The 19585-nt window shown below is 42.0% G+C and overlaps 1 protein-coding gene across 1 annotated transcript; it reads right to left on the reverse strand.

The window, feature by feature from the left end:
- Positions 1-16806: 16806 nt before the first annotated feature.
- LOC147621438 (uncharacterized) lies at positions 16807-19095 on the reverse strand. Its single transcript, XM_086824175.1, has 2 exons — positions 18978-19095; positions 16807-18890 (listed from the first exon to the last, which is right to left on the reverse strand). Exon 2 carries the CDS (start codon positions 18885-18887, stop codon positions 16893-16895), a length of 1995 nt encoding a protein of 664 aa, XP_086680301.1. The 5' UTR covers positions 18888-18890; positions 18978-19095; the 3' UTR covers positions 16807-16892.
- Positions 19096-19585: the final 490 nt, after the last annotated feature.

Below are 19585 nucleotides of genomic sequence, written 5' to 3' on the forward strand. Positions count from 1 at the left end.
ATGACTTGAGGACAAATCCCAAATATCCATTGATGAGCCGAAACAGTAGACCTCTCTACTGCCTCCCAAATGCGAGAGACAAAAGACCAAATCTAACGGGCCACTGGACAACTCACGAACAGATGCATAACTGTTTCAGTGCATGTCGTGCAGAAGAATTAAGAGGCCAATGTAATTTTACGACGGCTGAGCTGATCTCGTGTAGGTAACCCTCCCACCAACATCCTCCAAATGAAAACCTTACCTTGGTAAGGGAGTTTAGACTGCCAACCATGGATATAAGAGTTTTCTGCCACCATGATTTAGACTTGTGCAATCCCCACACCTTATTGGTCTTGGCTGAAACCCAATCTTTCTCTGATACAAGCTTATGATAGACCTGGTTAGCTGAAAGTGATATCAAGTCACCAGATTTACATAGTGCCCAATCAAGCCAAGGCTGATCTGCAGATGACCGAGGCAATGGAGTAAAGGCTCGACTGCATGCATGATGTCAACCCATAGTGGTTGAAAAGTCCGAGGAACCCTAAAGTGCTGCCGAATACGACGAAACGAATATGACCTGTCATCACGACCAGGTATCACAGCATCTCGGATTCTAACCAAGCCTAACCTGACCATGCAGTTGAGCCGTATGCGTGAAGCATCTCTGTCTGGCCAAACAATGACACGCGACTCCACAAATGTTTTGAACTGCAAAGAGTTCAAAAGTAGTCTTTCATGATTAGGATCCCACCGAGCCAATAGTAGAACTTCATGCCAAGAAAGGAGAATATGCGATAAAATGTGAGATGAGCGAATACGGATAGGATGAGCCGCATTTACAATGTCCCACCATGAAGCCTGCACACGTGTCCGTCCATATGACAATCCCTCCAACTCAATCAAGTCACGAGCCATGAGTTTCTTTTATCTCTCTCTATCTCTCTCTCTCTCTCTCTCTCTCTCTCTCTATATATATATATATATATATATATATATATATATATATATATGCACACACACACACGCGCACACACACACACATTAGAAAGCAAATTGCCCATCCCTACCCATGTCCTCCACACACAAACACATATATATCCTCAAATATTATAGTATGCGCATGTGTAAGAGCCTATCCATACATAGATAAATATGTACATACACACACACATATATATATTATATATGTATGCATGTATATTATGTATGTATATATGTATATGTATATATAGGTATGTGAGCATGTATATATAAATAGATCTATATGTATGTCGCCGTATACACATGTATATGCATGTGCACACATGCACAACACACACACATGTACATGATACGCGTACATTTGCACACAAACACACACTCACATGCATAGATGCACGTGCACACACATAGAGATATGCACACTTGCACACACACACACACACACACACGCTCAAGCTTTCACATACACATACATGCATATGCATCCACATAAGCACATACATACACTTACATACACAAGTATATGTGCACACACATGGACATGCACAAATGTATACATAGACATAAATGCATATACATTTGCACATGGTACGTAGACACGTTCACACACACATATGCGTGTGCACGTTGATGACACGGAAGTGGTATAGCTATATATGCCTTTATAGAGTGTCACACTTCCACACACTGATACAAACACACCCAAAATTCCAGACCCAAGAGTATGAACAAAACTTTATTTCAATACAAGTATTCATCTTTACAGAGTTGTACATCCATTACATCCTCAGAACCATCTTCATCGAGCACCCATTCATAATCAGCCCACTCCCCCTCAGCGATATGAACTATGACTAACCAGTACCCTGCATCACTCTCAGAATAAACGACCTCAAACATAGAAGCATCTTCAAAGTACAGTTCTTTGATATCCGGACCAAACTCCAGGACAAGATACACATCTCATGTGGGCTATCCTCAAGGCTTTTCTTCAAGTTTACAAAACTGTATCTTCAGGACAGCAGCTATTACAAGCATGTATACAAGAGCTCGGTTCCAGCTTTGACTCTTTACACAAAACTTCACAGAAAACCTGTCTAGTATACTCTCACACAGGAGATTACATTCAGTTTACAATTCAACTCCAAAACAGTCCACAAAGAGCAATAAGCCAACCATGGTTTTATCTTTACACATAACATCACTCTCCAGTCCACAAAACTTGCATATAACTGACTCCAGACTTCACAAAACTCCTTTTGTTTTACCCCTTCTGCTGCTATTTTGTTGCAGCCAACCTAAAGTTCAGAAAACACCTCTTTTCCTCTTGCTCTTGGCTTGCAAAACCTTGGGAACACCTCCACAAAATCACAGCAAACTGCATGATCATTTCCTATTCTTATACATTGATACTCTTAGGCATCTCTTTGTGGGAATCTCCTCTTAACCAGATTTTTCCTTTGAAAGGGGGCTTTGCTTGTGTTAAACAATCCACTATGAAGTAGAGAATTCAAGCGCTGGTGTTTGATTGATCAAGCAAGAACACGTGCATATATTACCATCATCATCATAGTCATCATCATCGCCATAGAATGCACCAATGTCCACAACCCACAAAGGGAGCAATACAGTCCTAACAAAGGCCCTATGGCAACCAACCCTTGCATTCCATAGTCGGACAAAACTTGACCATAGCAGGCCCACTATACTGGCCAAACAGCCCATCAACACACCCACATGAGCTCAACATCATAAGGAGAAACCTTAACGCCAATCCCTCCTTCTTCCATCACACACAGACTTGTATCCAAGAGGAGCATCTTTCAGCCCATGCAAACCACAGAACACCACCTCCAAGCCTTGGCGTCCCTGTGCCTCATGGCCAACAGCAAACTCTCCACGGCATGCTCACTTCTACCTAGACTGTAGCCTGAAGAACCGTCATCCTCACACTGATTCTCTTCTTTGCGCTTCCTGACAGCAGATACAGCACACAAAAAAAGCGCACTTACCTCTTTCCTTTGTTCCCGCAAACCTCCAACGTGGCCCCCCAAGCTGGTCGCCCTTCTTCTTCTGGCTCTTGCCTCTAGAGTCTTCGAAGGAGGTCACCTTTTCCTTGCAATGGAAATACTGTACCTGGCTCCCTTTTGCTTCCCACGGCCTCCTACAGCAAATTCAGCAACCTCTACTCACCATGTGCTCTCCGGGCATCTGTAGTAGCAACTCCACATTCAATCTCCTCTACGTCCACAGCTTCACAGCTTCCCAAATTCAAAAAAATAGGCACCTACTTCATCTCCACGCTCCCCCAAAAACTCTCAAATCCACTCTCGTAGGCTCCAAAACCCGACCAGTTTTCCAGGAGGCGTCCTGAGCTGACACTTGGCATTGGCCTGCATGCCTGCCACCTATTCAAATCAAACTCCTACATGACACACAGGTATCCAGTCTCACAGCCCACCATCCATGTCACAGCCCACCATCCATGTCACAAGGTACCTTAATCCCTCTTTAAAAACCTTGGAAATTGTGCCAAAACCTTTTTATTTTTCTCTCTTTACTTTCTCTCTCCTGTACATTGAATTTTATCGCAACCAAAACTCAAAATTGACTCAAACTGATCACATATTCCTAAAGCTCTTAGTATTCTGCATAGTATATACACATTATCGGTTTCTATTTTTGTCCACACATATTTAGCAACCTCCTATTTCTACTGAGACATTCATGTCCAGCAGCTGTACAAATAGAGATGTGATATTTAGATCTTCCTCTGTACTCTTCACAACCTCCTCACATGCATCATAAGCCTCCCAATCTTTTTCTTTCAAAGCTAACATCAACCGAGCAAAATATTTCTTTAATCGCAGACCATTCACCCTTCTTTTATGCTTCTTTCCATTTCAATTAGTAAGTTGATAGCTTCCATTATCAAACTTTTTCTCAACTTTGTATGGACCTTCCCACTTTGTCTGGAATGCAGTATGAAATGTACTATCCAGCTTGCTATTATACCTGAGAACCAGATCACCTTCTTCAATTTCTTTTTGCCTCACCTCCTCATTCTCTTTCTTCTATCTCTTCAATTGCATAGTGGCATAATGATCAAAAGCTAGTTCTCTGTCTAATTGGACTATTTGTGCAAAGCCAACAATCTTTCTCTGTAACAATTGATAGGTTCATATCCTTCTTCAACCAGAAACTTCAAAGCTGGAATTTCTACATCAATAGGCATGAGTGCTTCTTTCCCATAAACTAAATGAAATGGTGAGAATTGTGTGCCAGATTTCACCGCAACTCTGTATGCCCATAATACACGATTCATCTCTACATCCCAATTCTTGACATGACTTTCTGTCATTTTAGTCATCATCAACTTAAATTCACCATTGATTTTTTCATTCAAACCATTGCATTGAGGGTGATAAGGAGTGGTATACTTGTGGTTGATGTTTAGTCTTCTTCATAAGTGGTCAACTACCTCTCCTCGAAACTCAGTACCGTTGTCTGATAATAATTCCAGAGGAATACCAAATCTGCAGCACATATGTTCATACACAAAATCAGCCACTTCCTTACTATCTACTCTCTTCACTGCCTTCACTTCTGTCCATTTTGATAGGTAATCCACCGCAGTAAGCATATAACACTTCCCTCTGGCCGTCCTGGGAAATGGTCCAATTGCATCCACCCCCCACCTCTCAAAAATGTCATATACCAGCATGATATTTCTCGGTTCCATTTTTAAGATTCTTTTCCCCATTCTCTGGCACTCATGGCAAGACCTGCACCAGTGTTGAATATCCTTTTGGATGGAAGGCCATACATAACCTTCCAGTAATATCTTCTGCAAAGTGATCTTAAATGCAATGATAATGACCTCCACAAGCTCCCTCATGATTTGAAGATAGAATATGATATATTTCTTCCCTTTAGAGAATTCTTCTCAATACTTGATCAGCTCTCCTTGCATGTACAATTCATCTCCAATCATGACATAATATTACTTTTCCTGATAAAATGATACTTTTGACCTTTTTTGAGCTCCTCAGGCAAGCGACCTAAGAGTAAGTAATCCACCACCTTAGACGTGTATTCTCTCCCTCTGTATAATGGATCTTCAATTTTTGCAATTACTGGGTCCTGATCAATTACCTCCTGGGCTAACTCATGTGCAATATGATTGTCCTCCCGCCGCACATGTTGAATACTCCATGCTGTAAATTGATGCAGCAGCCTTCTAACATCGGCCATACATCCTTTTACTCTTGGATTCTTCGCCCGCCAGCTACCCAAGACCTGCTTTACTACTAAAACAGGGAATCTCCTTTTTTATAATTAGCTTCTGAATTTTCTATTTTAGAGCAGCATGCAGTCCCTTAAACAACGCTATGTATTCAACCTCATTATTACTTTCAGCTTTCAGACGTATTCCATCTTTTAGAATCAGCCCGCCTTCTGAATCCTGGATTATATAGCCCCCCGTGGCCTGATGTATACTCCTCTTATACGAACCATCAAAGAACAAGACATGAGCTCTGGGAATGATAATTTGTTCCTCTTTTTCTATTTTTGAATCCACTTCCTTCACCAGGATTGGGCCTTCCTTATATGTAAAAAGATCTGCCAGAGTTGCCTTGCAAGTATCTTCAATCAAATTTGAGAAATCATATTCTTGAAGCTCCACTAACCATCGCATCATACCTTTTGAGAGTGAAGTACCATTCACCAACTAAGGGAGAAGAGTATAGTTCATCAGAACCACAAATGGTCTCATCAAAAGATATGACCTGAACCTCCTGCAGGCATATACTAGACTTGACAAAACCAATTCAGCCTCTGTATATTTCCTTTCTGCTTTCGTCTTCACTCTACTTGTATAATATACAGGTTTCATGTATCTGGACTCATCTCCTCTCTGCATTAAAATTGCTCTAGCCACATCCGGATCAAAAGATGGATTCACATAAAAGACCTAGGAGAAATCTGGGGCTTTTACACTTGAAATATCTCCCAATACCTCCTTCACTTTCTCAAACACTTCCTCGCATTCTTCATTCCATTGCAACGGTTCTTTCTTCATGGCCTGTTGAAGAGGATAAAGCAATTGAGATACTAAATGAATAAATCTCGCCATATACTTTACCTTCTGGACAAAAGTCTGCAGGCTGCTTGGATGTTGATGGTGCAGATAATAAGATAAGAGCTTTTATTTTCTCTGGATCAGGTTCTTTCTTCATGGTGTGTTGAAGAGGATAAAGCAATTGAGATACTAAATAAATAAATCTCGCCATATACTTTACCTTTTGGACAAAAGTCTGCAGGCTGCTTGGATGTTGATGGTGCACATAATAAGATAAGAGTTTTTATTTTCTCTGGATCACGTTCAATTCCATTTTGAGATATCATATGAACCAATAGCTTCACTTTTGAACATCCTAAATGACACTTTTTAATTCAACTGTCCACCTGCATCATCCATTTTAGAAAATACTTGCTCCAATTTATTGCCATGCTCTTTTTGAGAACTATATACACATATATTATCCAAAAAAGCTCTCACAAAATCATCTGTAAGAGGTGCAAGTACTCTATCCCTCTGATACCATGAGGGCGCATTTTTCAAACCAAATGGTACTACTCGATAACAATAGCAACCCCACTGTGTAATGATAGTGGTTTTAGCTTCATCTTTCTCAGCAATTAAAATCTGAAAGTACCTAGAGAAGCCATCGCATACACTATACCTCTCGTATCCAGCCACCCTGTCTAAAATGTCATCAATGAATGGTAGAGGATAGTGATTGCTTCTTGTTGCAGCATTTAGAGGCTTGTAATCAATACAGACTCTCCACCCACCTGTATGCTTTGGAGTAATGACCACTGGACTTGCCCAATCTGAGTGATCTACTGAATAAATTAATCCTGCCTTTAATAATTTACTCAACTCTTCTCTCAACACGAGCAATAGCTCTCTATTTATTCTTCTCAGCCTCTGAAACACTGGCTTCACACCCTCTTTCAATACTATAGTCATTGGTTCACATTTGAACCCTCGGATCTCTTTATATGAGGTAATGAACAAATTTAAAAATTTATGTATTACCTTCATATATTCCTCTTTTTCCACTGGCTACAAACTGGGATTCAACATACCCTGTAACAACTTCTCTTTCTCTGCACTGGGTGATGGAAGCTACATCAGACTGTCCATATCTTCAAGTCTACTCTCTTCTTCCTCCTTTGACATCTCTTCAGCTTGCATTATATACTCATCTTCTTCTTTCACTAAAAATGATACCTGACCTTCATCATCAAAAGTAGAACTTTCTTCCTCAGTTTCACTATCTGTATATTCATCAACACTTGTTTCTTCAGGCTCACTCTTCATTTCCAGCTTGCTTCTCATATTGAACTTCTTAGCTCTTCCTCTCTTATTATGTACAGTTATAGTACCCCTCCTCCAATTTCGGATGGCACCCACCTGTCTGAGCCAAGGCCTACCTAAAATCAGTGATAAGCTCCCAAACCAGCCGGCATAATATGACAATTTATACTGCAAATCACAACAAAAGCAGTTACTAGTACTCCTGTACATATACCCACACTTCACTTTTGCATGTTTCGCCAATCGAAGTCTAAAATCTAAATTAGCATTCAGCTTTAACCCCAATCTCTCCATGCAGGACTGAGTCATTACGCTGATTTGTGCACCGCCATCCACATATGCTTCTCCGACACTTATACCTCCACACCAAGCATCAACTGACGGACAGATATCAGGAAGGTCTTCTACAGACATCAACTCCATTTCACCTTGCATGGGCTCCTGCTCATTTGCTTTCCTCGGATTTTCCAACCTCTTCCACTCTCTCTTAAGCTTCGGACACAATCCAAGCAATTGGGTGAATGTTATATTGGCTGCCCTTCCTTTTAAATCACCCATCAGGGTGTATTCTTCCTGACCTTGACCGATACGCAAATTTGAAGTTTTATAGCATCTTCTTGGCTTTCTTTTCTTCTCTGGTTGAGGACTGATGTCAAATTGGACATGTTTTCCTTTTTTAGATGACGGTTCAGCTTCCGCCATTGTACTTCTTGTCCTCTTGGCCACAGGCATGATCTCTAGAATAGTCTCCACTCCTATCAAGCTAAGAGCCAGTCCCTTTCCTTTATCTTCTCGTTTAACTCCACTAGTAGAGGGCTGACTTGGATCTTTTACCTCAATACTGTGATCTCCTGATCTATCATTAGTTCTTTGCATCATGGGATACATTTCACCACCCACCCTGGGTGGTTTATCACATTGTGGACTAATATGTCCCCGCTCCCCGCAATTCCAGCATTTGACATTGTTTAAATAATAGCCTCGTTCTCTCCCTGATCCTCCCATATTTCCTTCACATGTTTGCATAATATCTCTTCTATTATTTGGAGCACCTCGGCTCCTTCCCCTTCCACCTGCTTCCATCCAATTCAAGCTTAAAGACTTCATGAGTTCCACTGCATCATGAATGTCTCTCTTCAAAGTATCCTCTTGTTCAGGAATAACAACAGCTTCTCTTTCAGGATACTCTCAATCTCTGGCATCTTCACAAACTTCTTTGGCTCTTCCTGTATTCCCAACTGCCTGAGACGCTTCACCTTCCACTCCTTCTCTTGAGCAACTCTGACAGCTTCCTCAAAGCTATCTAGATTCTTTAGCTCCACCTTCACACGGAGGGTTGGCAGCCACAAACCGATCTCTCTTTATCATGTGCAGGAGTACTTCAGGAATCAAAGCCTCACACCATAGATTCCACATTCTACCAAACTCAATCAAATACTGATCCACATCCTATCCATCCTTCTGCTGAATTTTACACAACTCTTTCCACACATCATTTGGACTTCTTACACGGGCAAACTATGCCAAAAATGCAGCTCTAGCTACATAGTACTCAGGGTCTTGTTGATGAGCATTCCTGTGTGTGGTCACAAACATCTGTAACCATGCTTTTGCATCACCCTATAAGCAATAAGTCAAAATCTGAGAGAGGATCTCTGGGGTTGCCCTATCTTTCATCAAAGCTTCATCAAAGCTGTAAATTCCATCTTTTCCAGAAATTTAAATGCACTTTCATGCGGTAATCCCTAATATTCTGGAAATTCCTGAGCCATCTCTTCAATTTTTCTTCACACAAACCCTTGTCTTCTTTCACAAACCGAAGGAAATTTCTTCATCTGTGGAGGCACCAAAAAGTGATGACACGGAAGCGGTATAGCTATATATGCCTTTATAGAGTGTCACACTTCCACACACTGATACAAACACACCCAAAATTCTAGACCCAAGAGTATGAACAAAACTTTATTTCAATACAAGTATTCATCTTTACAGAGTTGTACATCCATTACATCCTCAGAACCATCTTCATCTAGCACCCATTCATAATCAGCCCACTCCCCCTCAGCGATATGAACTATGACTAACCAGTACCTTGCATCACTCTCAGAATAAACGACCTCAAACATAGAAGCATCTTCAAAGTACAGTTCTTTGATATCCGGACCAAACTCCAGGACAAGATACACATCTCATGTGGGCTATCCTCAAGGCTTTTCTTCAAGTTTACAAAACTGTATCTTCAGGACAGCAGCTATTACAAGCATGTATACAAGAGCTCAGTTCCAGCTTTGACTCTTTACACAAAACTTCACAGAAAACCTGTCTAGTATACTCTCACACAGGAGATTACATTCAGTTTACAATTCAACTCCAAAACAGTCCACAAAGAGCAATAAGCCAACCATGGTTTTATCTTTACACATAACATTTTTTTTTCTTTACAAACATCTGTTTTTCCCAAGAACCTTCCTGCCATAACCATAGCTCAGTTGCAAGGCTTTGCAACGGTTTAATCGCTAGGGTTTTGCACTAATTGTGTGTGAACAGTTGTTGAGGGACTCGTTGGAAAGGTTTGTATCTCATTTTTTTGGGCTAAACCATTTTGATTTTGATGCTCCGAAAGATGTTTTGATAGGGCAACTCCTCGTTTTCCATGTTTTTTTCGTGATACCGTTTGTTGGTGAGCCACCATCTACACTAGTTTATGTGTGGCTATGGTCATGTAGAAGATCCATGGCAAAAGAGACACCTAGTCTCATGTGTAGTTAATTTGAGGAGATAGCTATGATTACATGTATGTCCTGTCACGGGACCCTTTAATATTCTTGAAGAGAATAATCAAAAACTCATAAATTATATCAAATATTAAAACAACTACTTGCATTAAATTGAACATTAAAGCACATAACAAAACATAAGGCAAGAGAAAGAAAAACATCACCATCAACATAATCAACACAAGGCTGGGTGCAATCTTCCCCCCTTGTGCGTGGCCTTCCCCCACACGAGAATATTTTTATTAGCTTCTAAGCAAAAATAGGCCATAGCTCCCAAAAATATACAAAGTGTGTTTTTAGAGAGCACGACTCTTCCACAACAAAAATAGAGTGTCCCAAAAATTGGGACTAGTGTAAAGCCTTTAGGCTTTAATAAATTCAACATTATAAATGTATTTTTTCCAATGTATCAAAATGGAAAAATCAACTACTAAGATTACAAGCTACACTTGTAAAAATAAATATGATGCACATAAGAAATATTATCCTCAACATTAAATAAAAAAAAATTCTTTATGCATCTTTTTATGCATAAAATAAAAATTTGATGAGAAATACACTTTTGGAATAAAAATAAATTCTTTATCCTCGTAATCTTCTTGACCTGAAAATATAAGCCCAATTAATAATTAAATTAATCCCAAAAATATTAAACAGGCACAAACCATAACCAACTCATGACTACCAGGCATAAGTACTCCAGGAATCACCCTGCCAATACAAAACTGCCAATACAAACCTAACTGAAATAATCATAGACGGCCCCAAGCATACGTCATATACCACACGTATTAATATTTATAGTGGTGTCACCCACGATATTAACCTAGCCAGCATGACGCAAGAGTAACCTAGGCGTCCCCAAATTACTCAAGAGGAGAAAATAATATTTTTAAAGAGGACTTAAAATATATTCTCATGACATCCCTCTTGCTTGAGTTTGCAGCTTGAGTTTGCAATTGCCCTCAATTACAGGTTTGCTGGGGTTGAAAAGAACGAAGGATCTGAGGATAAGCTCGAAAAAATTTCTCGGGTATCCATTAAATATTAAATGACCATGACTATCATTCGTCAAATTACATGGATCATAATAGTCCCCCCTATTGGGAAGCAACTGTCCTCCAGTTGTGCAATCAATGAGTGGATGGCTTCATGGCACAAGTGGAGGACAAGATCATCACATCAAACAATTTCTGAAAATAAAACCAAACAAGTGAACGCATGTGAAATATATCTAAGTATTCCATTTCCACAGAGGTACCTTCCACATACAAACACTCGCTGGTGAAAGATAGAAGACATAGATATGTCTGGTGTAGCCATGTGAAACCAATCTAATGTCCCATACCATAGATTAATTCCACACAACACTACCTTAAGAACAGAAGTTTGAGACGGAGTAGCTAATTCCCTCTAAAACTTTCATTCTAACATAACTTTTCTCTATCCTCAAAATTAGACTACAAGTCTTATTCCAAAAATGAATTAGGTCAAAATGGAAATTCTTATCAACTGAAGATTGAAAAATAATCACTTACAGTACTATCAATAACTTGATGAATTCTGGGGATTTGTTCTTGATCTTATTCTTGTAATTGTCTAACTAAATTCAAAAATTATAATCTTTGAATAGGTTTATAATTCTTGAATTTATGAATCTTACTTCTAAACAATGAAATCTAAAGGGGATCTTGATATTAAGCTTAATCTTAAACTTGAAATCAGAACTTGAAGAAAGATGGACATCTTGCACCCTAGTTGATAGCAAGAACTTGATATACTAGTAATGAATCTTGGCTTAGATTAAAAATACTTGAATGGACGGAAATTGAGAGATTAGTCTTTACTTAATCATAATTACAATTCTTGAATAAATCTTGTTCTTAAGGGATTTAAATCTTATGGTTGAATATATCTTTGACTTAGAGCAATTCTTGGTCTAGAAAGAATCTTGTACTTGGATAGATCTTAAACTAGAACACTTGAAAATTTAGACAAAACTTTACTTGAATTGGTATAAACTTCGTAATTGTGATTGGTGTGAGGTGAAAAAAAGAAAGAAAACCCTTGCCTCTATAGCCCTTCCACCTCGCAAACTTGGAAACACACACACGAACGGGGGCACCACCAGCCACCAGCTGGAACACTCTCTCACACTTCTCCACCCAACCCATGCCAGACAGACAGCATAAAACAGGGGCACCATAGACAGAAGCAAACACCCAGCAATTATATTCCCAGTCAAAACATTATACAAGCTTCTCCCGACACAGAAGCCTTACTCACACAACCATAAACAAAACACACAGGCCTGTCAGCCGAGGATACACCACATCCCCAATCACCACATGATCCACTCGCCTGCCTGCTGTACCAACCACACCAGAATGAAATCGGCCACTCTCACTTCAGAAGGCGCCCACACCAGCTAACCCTCAAGTCTCTGCGACCCATCACTTCTGCATGTGTCGTCAGCAGCAACTACTCCATCATCTCTCTCTCTCAATCTGTGCTGATCCTCTGTCAGCCTCACCCTTGAACAGTTCTCTGCAGCTTATCTGCAGTGCTACCGGCCCACCACCAAGCAGCAACACCTGTCTCTTTGCTTCACTCGGCACCCTGCTCTGTCCACTTCTCTGTTTCACCTACGCGGCACCCACTCTGCTGTCCACAGCCCTGTCTCCTAAGTGGCCCACACCAGCCAGCCTGTCATCAGCATCCTCTGCAATGCTACTTTCAGCGCTCCTTAACTGCGCTCCAGAACCTGCAGCTGTCACCTCAACGACGGCCTCTTTCTCCCACGCGTCTGCTAGCTTCAGCTGCTCCTACCCAAGGCGGCCTTCTCTGCAGTCTCTAGTCGCTCCACCAGCCACACTCTGCATAGTCCCTAACTCAGCCCTTGTCGCTTAACACCAGCAGTGCCAGCATCTCTTTGGCGCCTTCACACTTTGCCAGCTTCTATCTCTCGAACCCTTGCAGCTCCAGCTCGTAGCTGCACACACATGAAAGCCCAGTCGACCAAGGCAGCTTTTTTCACTCATACACTGTTGCCAGCCCTCTTGCCTTTGCTTCGCTTAGGCGACTCCCTAGCCTTCACTAGTCCCTCCTCTTACATCCAGCTGCGCCCACCTTGCCCACATAGGCGGCCTCTACATGCCTTCACACTGTCGGCTTCTTCAGCAGGGAGGCTCCCCGTTAGCCTAGAGCTACACCAGCCACACGTCACCCCAAGGCGATTCTGCCCACTGTCTCTTCCTCTGCAATCTTGCAGTTGCGCCTAGGAACCCCCCCCACAAAACGAGGCGACCTCCCCATTTTTGCTGCAGGCGGTGCCAACTCGCCACCTCTTCGCCATGCCAACCTTCTGGAATATCCGTTGGCGGCAGCTCAAAGCTCCACGTATACTTTCCAGAAGACACTGTATACATCATGTTTTTTATTTTCCTCCTCTCTCCTAATGGATGGCGGCCGTTCCATACCATTTCACACCAGTACTCAATACTACCTTGGCCCCATAATCTTCCACAACCTTCTTCAAATGCAACCCACGATGCCCGCTCTTTTTTTGACGTGCCCACACCTCAAGTCATCGAACGGCTGAAACCACCTGCAGCAAACCTCTTACCGGACAGGCCTGCAACAAACCCAAATCAAATGCCGTCCACCCTGTACACCTGGCAACGCCCTCCAAAGCCAAGTCTTCACACACGCCACGCATCCCAATGTACACTGACCAAAAAGACCACTCAAAAAAACGCCTGACAATTGGCATACAACTTAAGCTTGGTTTCTAGTCACTTGAGAGCTATTTCTTTACTTTTCTCATTATCACTAAATTCGATGGTGAAGCAATTGATAACTTGAATCAAAGACTGGAGAAACTTGCTTGGTTCTTGAATCTTCAAATTGGTCTTAATCTTCTATGAAATGTCTAGCAATCATTTTTACTTGAATTTGGGCAACTAGATCTTGAAGATAACTTTTGCTAATCTTGTCTCGATCTTTCTAGTTAGGTTAGGGCATCTAAAATTCTTTTCAGGAGCTAAATTTTTCTAACTAGGTCTAGAAGGAAAGAATATTCAGAAAACAGATACAAAAGCAAACAAGAAATTGTATACAATAAATAATTTTTAACACATACCTCCACCTTTGGTTAATGTGTCGAGTGCGTTAACCTCTTCGGTGTCAAGCATGTCCTTGGGTACAATTTGGTTCTTCTTTTTAGTTGGGCAAGATTTAGCATAATGTCCCATCATCTTACACCTGAAACACTTAACAATAGACAGCTTGGATACGATGTCATTGGTCGGGCTATGCATGTCAGATGCTTCCACAGTTTTAACTTTCTTCTCAATATATTTGTTCATTTTAGACAAATGTCGTTCAATCTTTCTTTGAAAGTTGTCCCGATACTCTCGTTCTTGATTCCAAAGAATATGGAGAGAATCAAGCTGTTCCTAAATAGTATGACGGTACTGCGGATATTCACCCATTTCCTGACAATTAAAAGGAATAGGAAAAAATTAAAACAAGAGAAAAGATAGGGTTTCTTATCTCATATGGAAAGTCGAGCTAGATGTGAGTCCTGCCAAGTTAGCTCAATACACAAATGCATAATTTTTCAAGAAATAATCCATGTACCCTTTAAAATTAGAAAACTAGCCGTAGGTTAAAGCAACATTTTAATGATATCTTCACTAACAAGTTGTTTATATTATTCGTACTTCATGAGGATTTAGAAAACAACATCATTCACAAGAATTTGACTAAAGTCTCAAAATTTCTCTTGAGGTAAATTCTAAAAATCTATAGAAGAAATCCAAACTAACTATATGTACATGGGATCCTTTTTCATAAAATATGATGGGAATAATCAAAAAAATATTTTCTTTTGTAAAACATTTTATTGATCTCATTTGTAAAGCTTTAAGCTTATTTGAAAGCTTATTTGAAAGCTTTTAAAGCTTAGTCAAAAGCGTAAAAGTATATATATATATATATATATACATATATATAAATCTATGAAGCTTTGATGCTGATTAATAAGCTTAATAAAGCTTTTAGCTAATATAAGCTTTGTAATAACAAAGCTTTTAAGCCTCAATAAGCGTAATTAAAAAAAATCAGGAACTAAAAATTCTTCCCCTCCCTGAATTCGAAGCGCTCGGCGTCGCTGGCCAGATGGAGACAGAAAATATGGCTTTTACTCATTTCTCACAGAACTCCACTTTTACTAATTGAGAGAAATTAAGAAAAATCCATCACCTCTCACCCTTGATTATAGAATTCAGACAGCCTTATTGGTTTAGCAATCATGCTATGACCCTCCATGCTCCTCTGCTTGCTCTTTCAATTGGTATGGACAGATATTAAGAAGAGGATTAGTGAAGAGGAAGGTGGTTTTATGGTTTGGAAAATCCACTAATGGTTTTCCACCTAGTTTTACCGTTTGGGCAATAGGTTGATGGAGATTGATTACCCAATGGTTAAAAACAAGCTTTATTTCATCCATACATAAACAAAAATCCCTAAACGTGTTCTTCTTTAATTTAAATTCAAGAAAATTACCAAAATCACCTCTGTTTTTTGTCTCTTTTACCTCTTTTGATCCCCTTCAAGAAAATTAAATTACACCAAAGCTCTGATACCACTGTCACGGGACCCTTTAATCTTCTTGAAGAGAATAATAAAAAACTTATAAATTATATCAAATATTAAAACAACTACTTGAATTAAATTGAACATTAAAGCACATAACAAAACATAAGGCAAGAGAAAGAAAAACATCACCATCAACACAATCAACACAAGGCTGGGTGCAATCTTCCCCCCCTTGTGCGTGGCCTTCCCCCACACAAGAGTATTTTTATTAGCTTCCAAGCAAAAATAGGCCATAGCCCCAAAAATATACAAAGTGTGCTTTTAGAGAGCACGACACTCTTCCACAACAAAAATAGAGTGTCCCAAAAATTGGGGCTAGGTTTGAATAACACAGCTTTTGCAATCTCGTCAACAAAATGTTACACCTACCCTCTTGTACCTCATTAATTTCTAAAGGCTTGTCAAATTTGAGCTTTTCCTTTAATGGAAGCAACCCACCTCCTTAATTTCTAGAGTTTGAGCTTTTCCTTCTGCTTATGTAATGGAAGCAACCCCGCTTTCACATGCCAAATTAACTTTTGCTCTCTATATTCCTTATGTGCCAAGTGGCATGGAAACCTATACTTATTTAAAATGTAGATAAAAATGAATAGATAGAAGAATAGAAATAGATAAAAGATATATAAAAGAAATAGAAGATAACTAGTGGGTAGAAAACAAACAGGAGATAAAAAAGAAATAGACGATGACTAGTGGTTTTAGTATAGTCAATGTCACATCGTGTCCAAAGCGCAATAGACCTCTCGACAACACGATGACAAGTGTCCCGGGGAGCACCATGTGCTTCATTACGCATTGGTATTCAGCCTTGACCAGGGAGAGTTTGCGACCTCCCCCTTGCCCATTCGCTCTGATCCTCACAACTACAACTTCCAAAGTTCCATGCATGGAGCAGCTCCCCACATGTGAAGTAAATGCGTTAAATGGCCTTTACGTTCTCAAGCTCAACTCTATCGTCCCGATTTATCCCATCTATTTAAATAATATTAAAACTAGTTTTGACAATCACTTCCAAGTTCCAATGAACGATAGATATTAGAAAGCATTTGTCAAATAGATTACAAAAGTCTTTTAAATTATCATTCAAATCGACCAAAATATCACTCAAAGGGAAGGGAGGGAAGAATTTTATCTAAATGTGGTCCATAGCCTCCAATTGTGACGTCTGCTGCTGGCATCCCAATGAGGCCAAGGTGGGCGTCGTAGTCATGGGAGTTCATGAGGACCCCAATCTTGTGCAGAATGGGCGATCCACTGCTGGATGTACTGAGCGGCGGAATTTCAATGCAAAGGCATCTGTGCATGACGACGTCCTCATAGAATGCAGTGCATCGAAGGTGCACTACCCATGTGCGCAAAGGCCACTGAATTACAGCATCGGCGTTTGCCTTGAGTAGTGGAAGGATCACCGACCCACTCCCAAAATCATGTTCACGGCTGCAGTGATATGCATTAGATGGAGGAGCATCGGCACGGAAGACAAGGTCATCTTCAGAATGAGATGAAGTCCAGACGAGAACGTTCTCCCCATCTTCTTGTCGAACATCAGGCCGGAGGAATCCTGGCACAGATTTGGCAAAGAGGGTTAAGGAGCCATCCGCCGCTACGCGCAAGTCGGTGGCGTCGGGAAGAAGATCCTGTCGATCCGGAAGATGGTAGAAGGGATCGGTAATTTGTGACATCAGGCAGCTCCTCCTCGTCTGCATCTCTACATAATTGTGCACGAGGATCAGCTGGGGCACCCAGGACATCCCTAGCGCTGAGCCACCGCCTATGTCGTGGACACACATATCTAACAGCTCCTCGTCCCGAAAGACGCCTTGGGCAGCCAACGCCACCAGCTGCTCCTCCGTCGTCCGCGCCTTCTTCAGCCTCTCAAAGTCGATACGCCCTCGCTGCAAGCTGTTGACGCCTAGAAGACCCAAGATACCCAAGATCCGATCCACTTCCCGCCCCTTCTCGCACTCCCGCCAACAAACCTCGCCGAAGAGTGGGGCTATTGTCGGCCAAATCCCGAGCACTTCAGCCGTAAAGCACAAATTGTTCATCATTTGGAGCCGTAGCAGCTTGGGGCTGACACACGGATCATCTGATTCGAGCGATATTTCGCAGGGGGCAGCTCCGCATATTGTCGAGGAGCTCACGCAGGCCCTCGCTTGATCAGGCCACTCCACCAACTGGGATATGAAAAAGAAGGCCATGCGCGATACAGCGTAGAGGTTATCGTGTGTGCGCAGCCTTCTGATGACTTGCTTGTCGGGGCAGTCAGAGGATCTGCAGGACTTAGCCGGCTTAGCCTCTGACATGAACAGCCGTAGCTCCTTGAGGAAAACACTGCTGCTGCTGCACTCATAGCCTAACATGAAGTGGGGTATGGAACAGAAGCACATGCAGAATAAGGCCCTGCTCGGGTCGCATTCTGGTTGCTCTGACTCGGACGACGTCGACGCGTCAGTCGATCTCCGAAGCAGGCGCAAAAACTCCTCCATCCAGGGCTCCAAGTTTAGCACAAAATAGAGCTTCTTGGGAAGAAGGAACTCCTGAAGCGTCCACACACGGTTCATCCACCGGAGCGACGCGGGCGGGGATCTATAGTAGTAGCCGTCAGGCTGTCCAAAGCCGTTGATCTGAACATAGCAGGCCTGGCTGTTGGCATAGTATGCCCCCATGTGCGGGATCTCTCTGTCCAGCTCCTCCCGGCATCCTTGATTGATGCACACAGCATCCAACCACGCGTGGCTCACGCTCTCCACCTGCAGCACCTCCAGAAAGTCCCTGATGTGCGAGTAGGCATGACCGCCCAGCACCCGCCTCAGGTCCTGCGCTTGCAAGGCCTCCTCGTATGACGACGACGACGACGACGACGACGACCACAGCCTTTCGCCCACCGCCACGTTAACTGCCCGAGACAGCTCCCTGATGTGCTGACTCCACGTGTGCGATACCACGTGGAAGTTCCACCTTTCCGGCTTCACCAGGACTATGTGCCCAAGCCGCTCTGGGCTCAGCGTCGCAGCCACATCGATCACGCGAAGAGGCAGCGTGTCTCTTGGGAACTCCGGTTTGCATTTCGTCCAACGTCGTTGTCGATCCATCTCCTGCTGCGCAAAACGATTACAACAATTAGTACTACAGGCAAGGAACTTGGAAGGATGAAGTACAGCGTATTCAAGCAGGAGTCAAACCCTCTCTCTCTGTCTTTCTCTCTCGATCTGGATCTGATCGACGGATTACCAGAAGGATGCTTGCCAGGAAGCAAAGCAGGTCGCTCCGGAAACGGCTTTCGATATAGAGACGTGCGTGACCTGGTCAACAACTTTACTTTAGGGTAGAGAGATGCAATAAGTCACCTAAGTGGATATGTTTCAAAAAAACCGAGATAAGACAGATTCACAGACCTAGGTCGTAGGTGAGCCTTATCTCGATACAAAGACGTGCATTGTGAGGCGTGGGATTTTTGGGATTTCTATCCGGCCTCACATGGTGCTTTCGAGGTATGCTTGACCGCACCGAAAATCATGCATCTCTATGGGGAGGAAGTGTAAGGAGCGGTGAAACATGGACCCATATCTAGGCACACTAGAACGCACTCACGCACCAGGTAGGCACATTGGTTACTAGGTGCCATGTGCCTCAGGGGATGCCCTCCCCACCTTGACGGTGATCGTGCCGAAGTGGAAATGGAACGGACGGAAGGAAAAACGGTAGAAACAGCAAAGCCACCGGGATGGCGAGCCGCCGGGCCGACAGGTCGATGAGGCCGGTTGGATCATGGATTCGAGTTGGATGGATG

Source organism: Cibotium barometz, chromosome 30 (genome assembly GCF_041138505.1).
Source record: "Cibotium barometz isolate CiBa-2024 chromosome 30, ASM4113850v1, whole genome shotgun sequence".
In the NCBI taxonomy this organism is placed as follows: Eukaryota; Viridiplantae; Streptophyta; class Polypodiopsida; order Cyatheales; family Cibotiaceae; genus Cibotium; species Cibotium barometz.

Excerpts from the sequence above, each read along its gene's own strand:
- LOC147621438 (XM_086824175.1), bottom strand. The coding sequence starts at position 18,887 with ATGGATCGACAACGACGTTGGACGAAATGCAAACCGGAGTTCCCAAGA.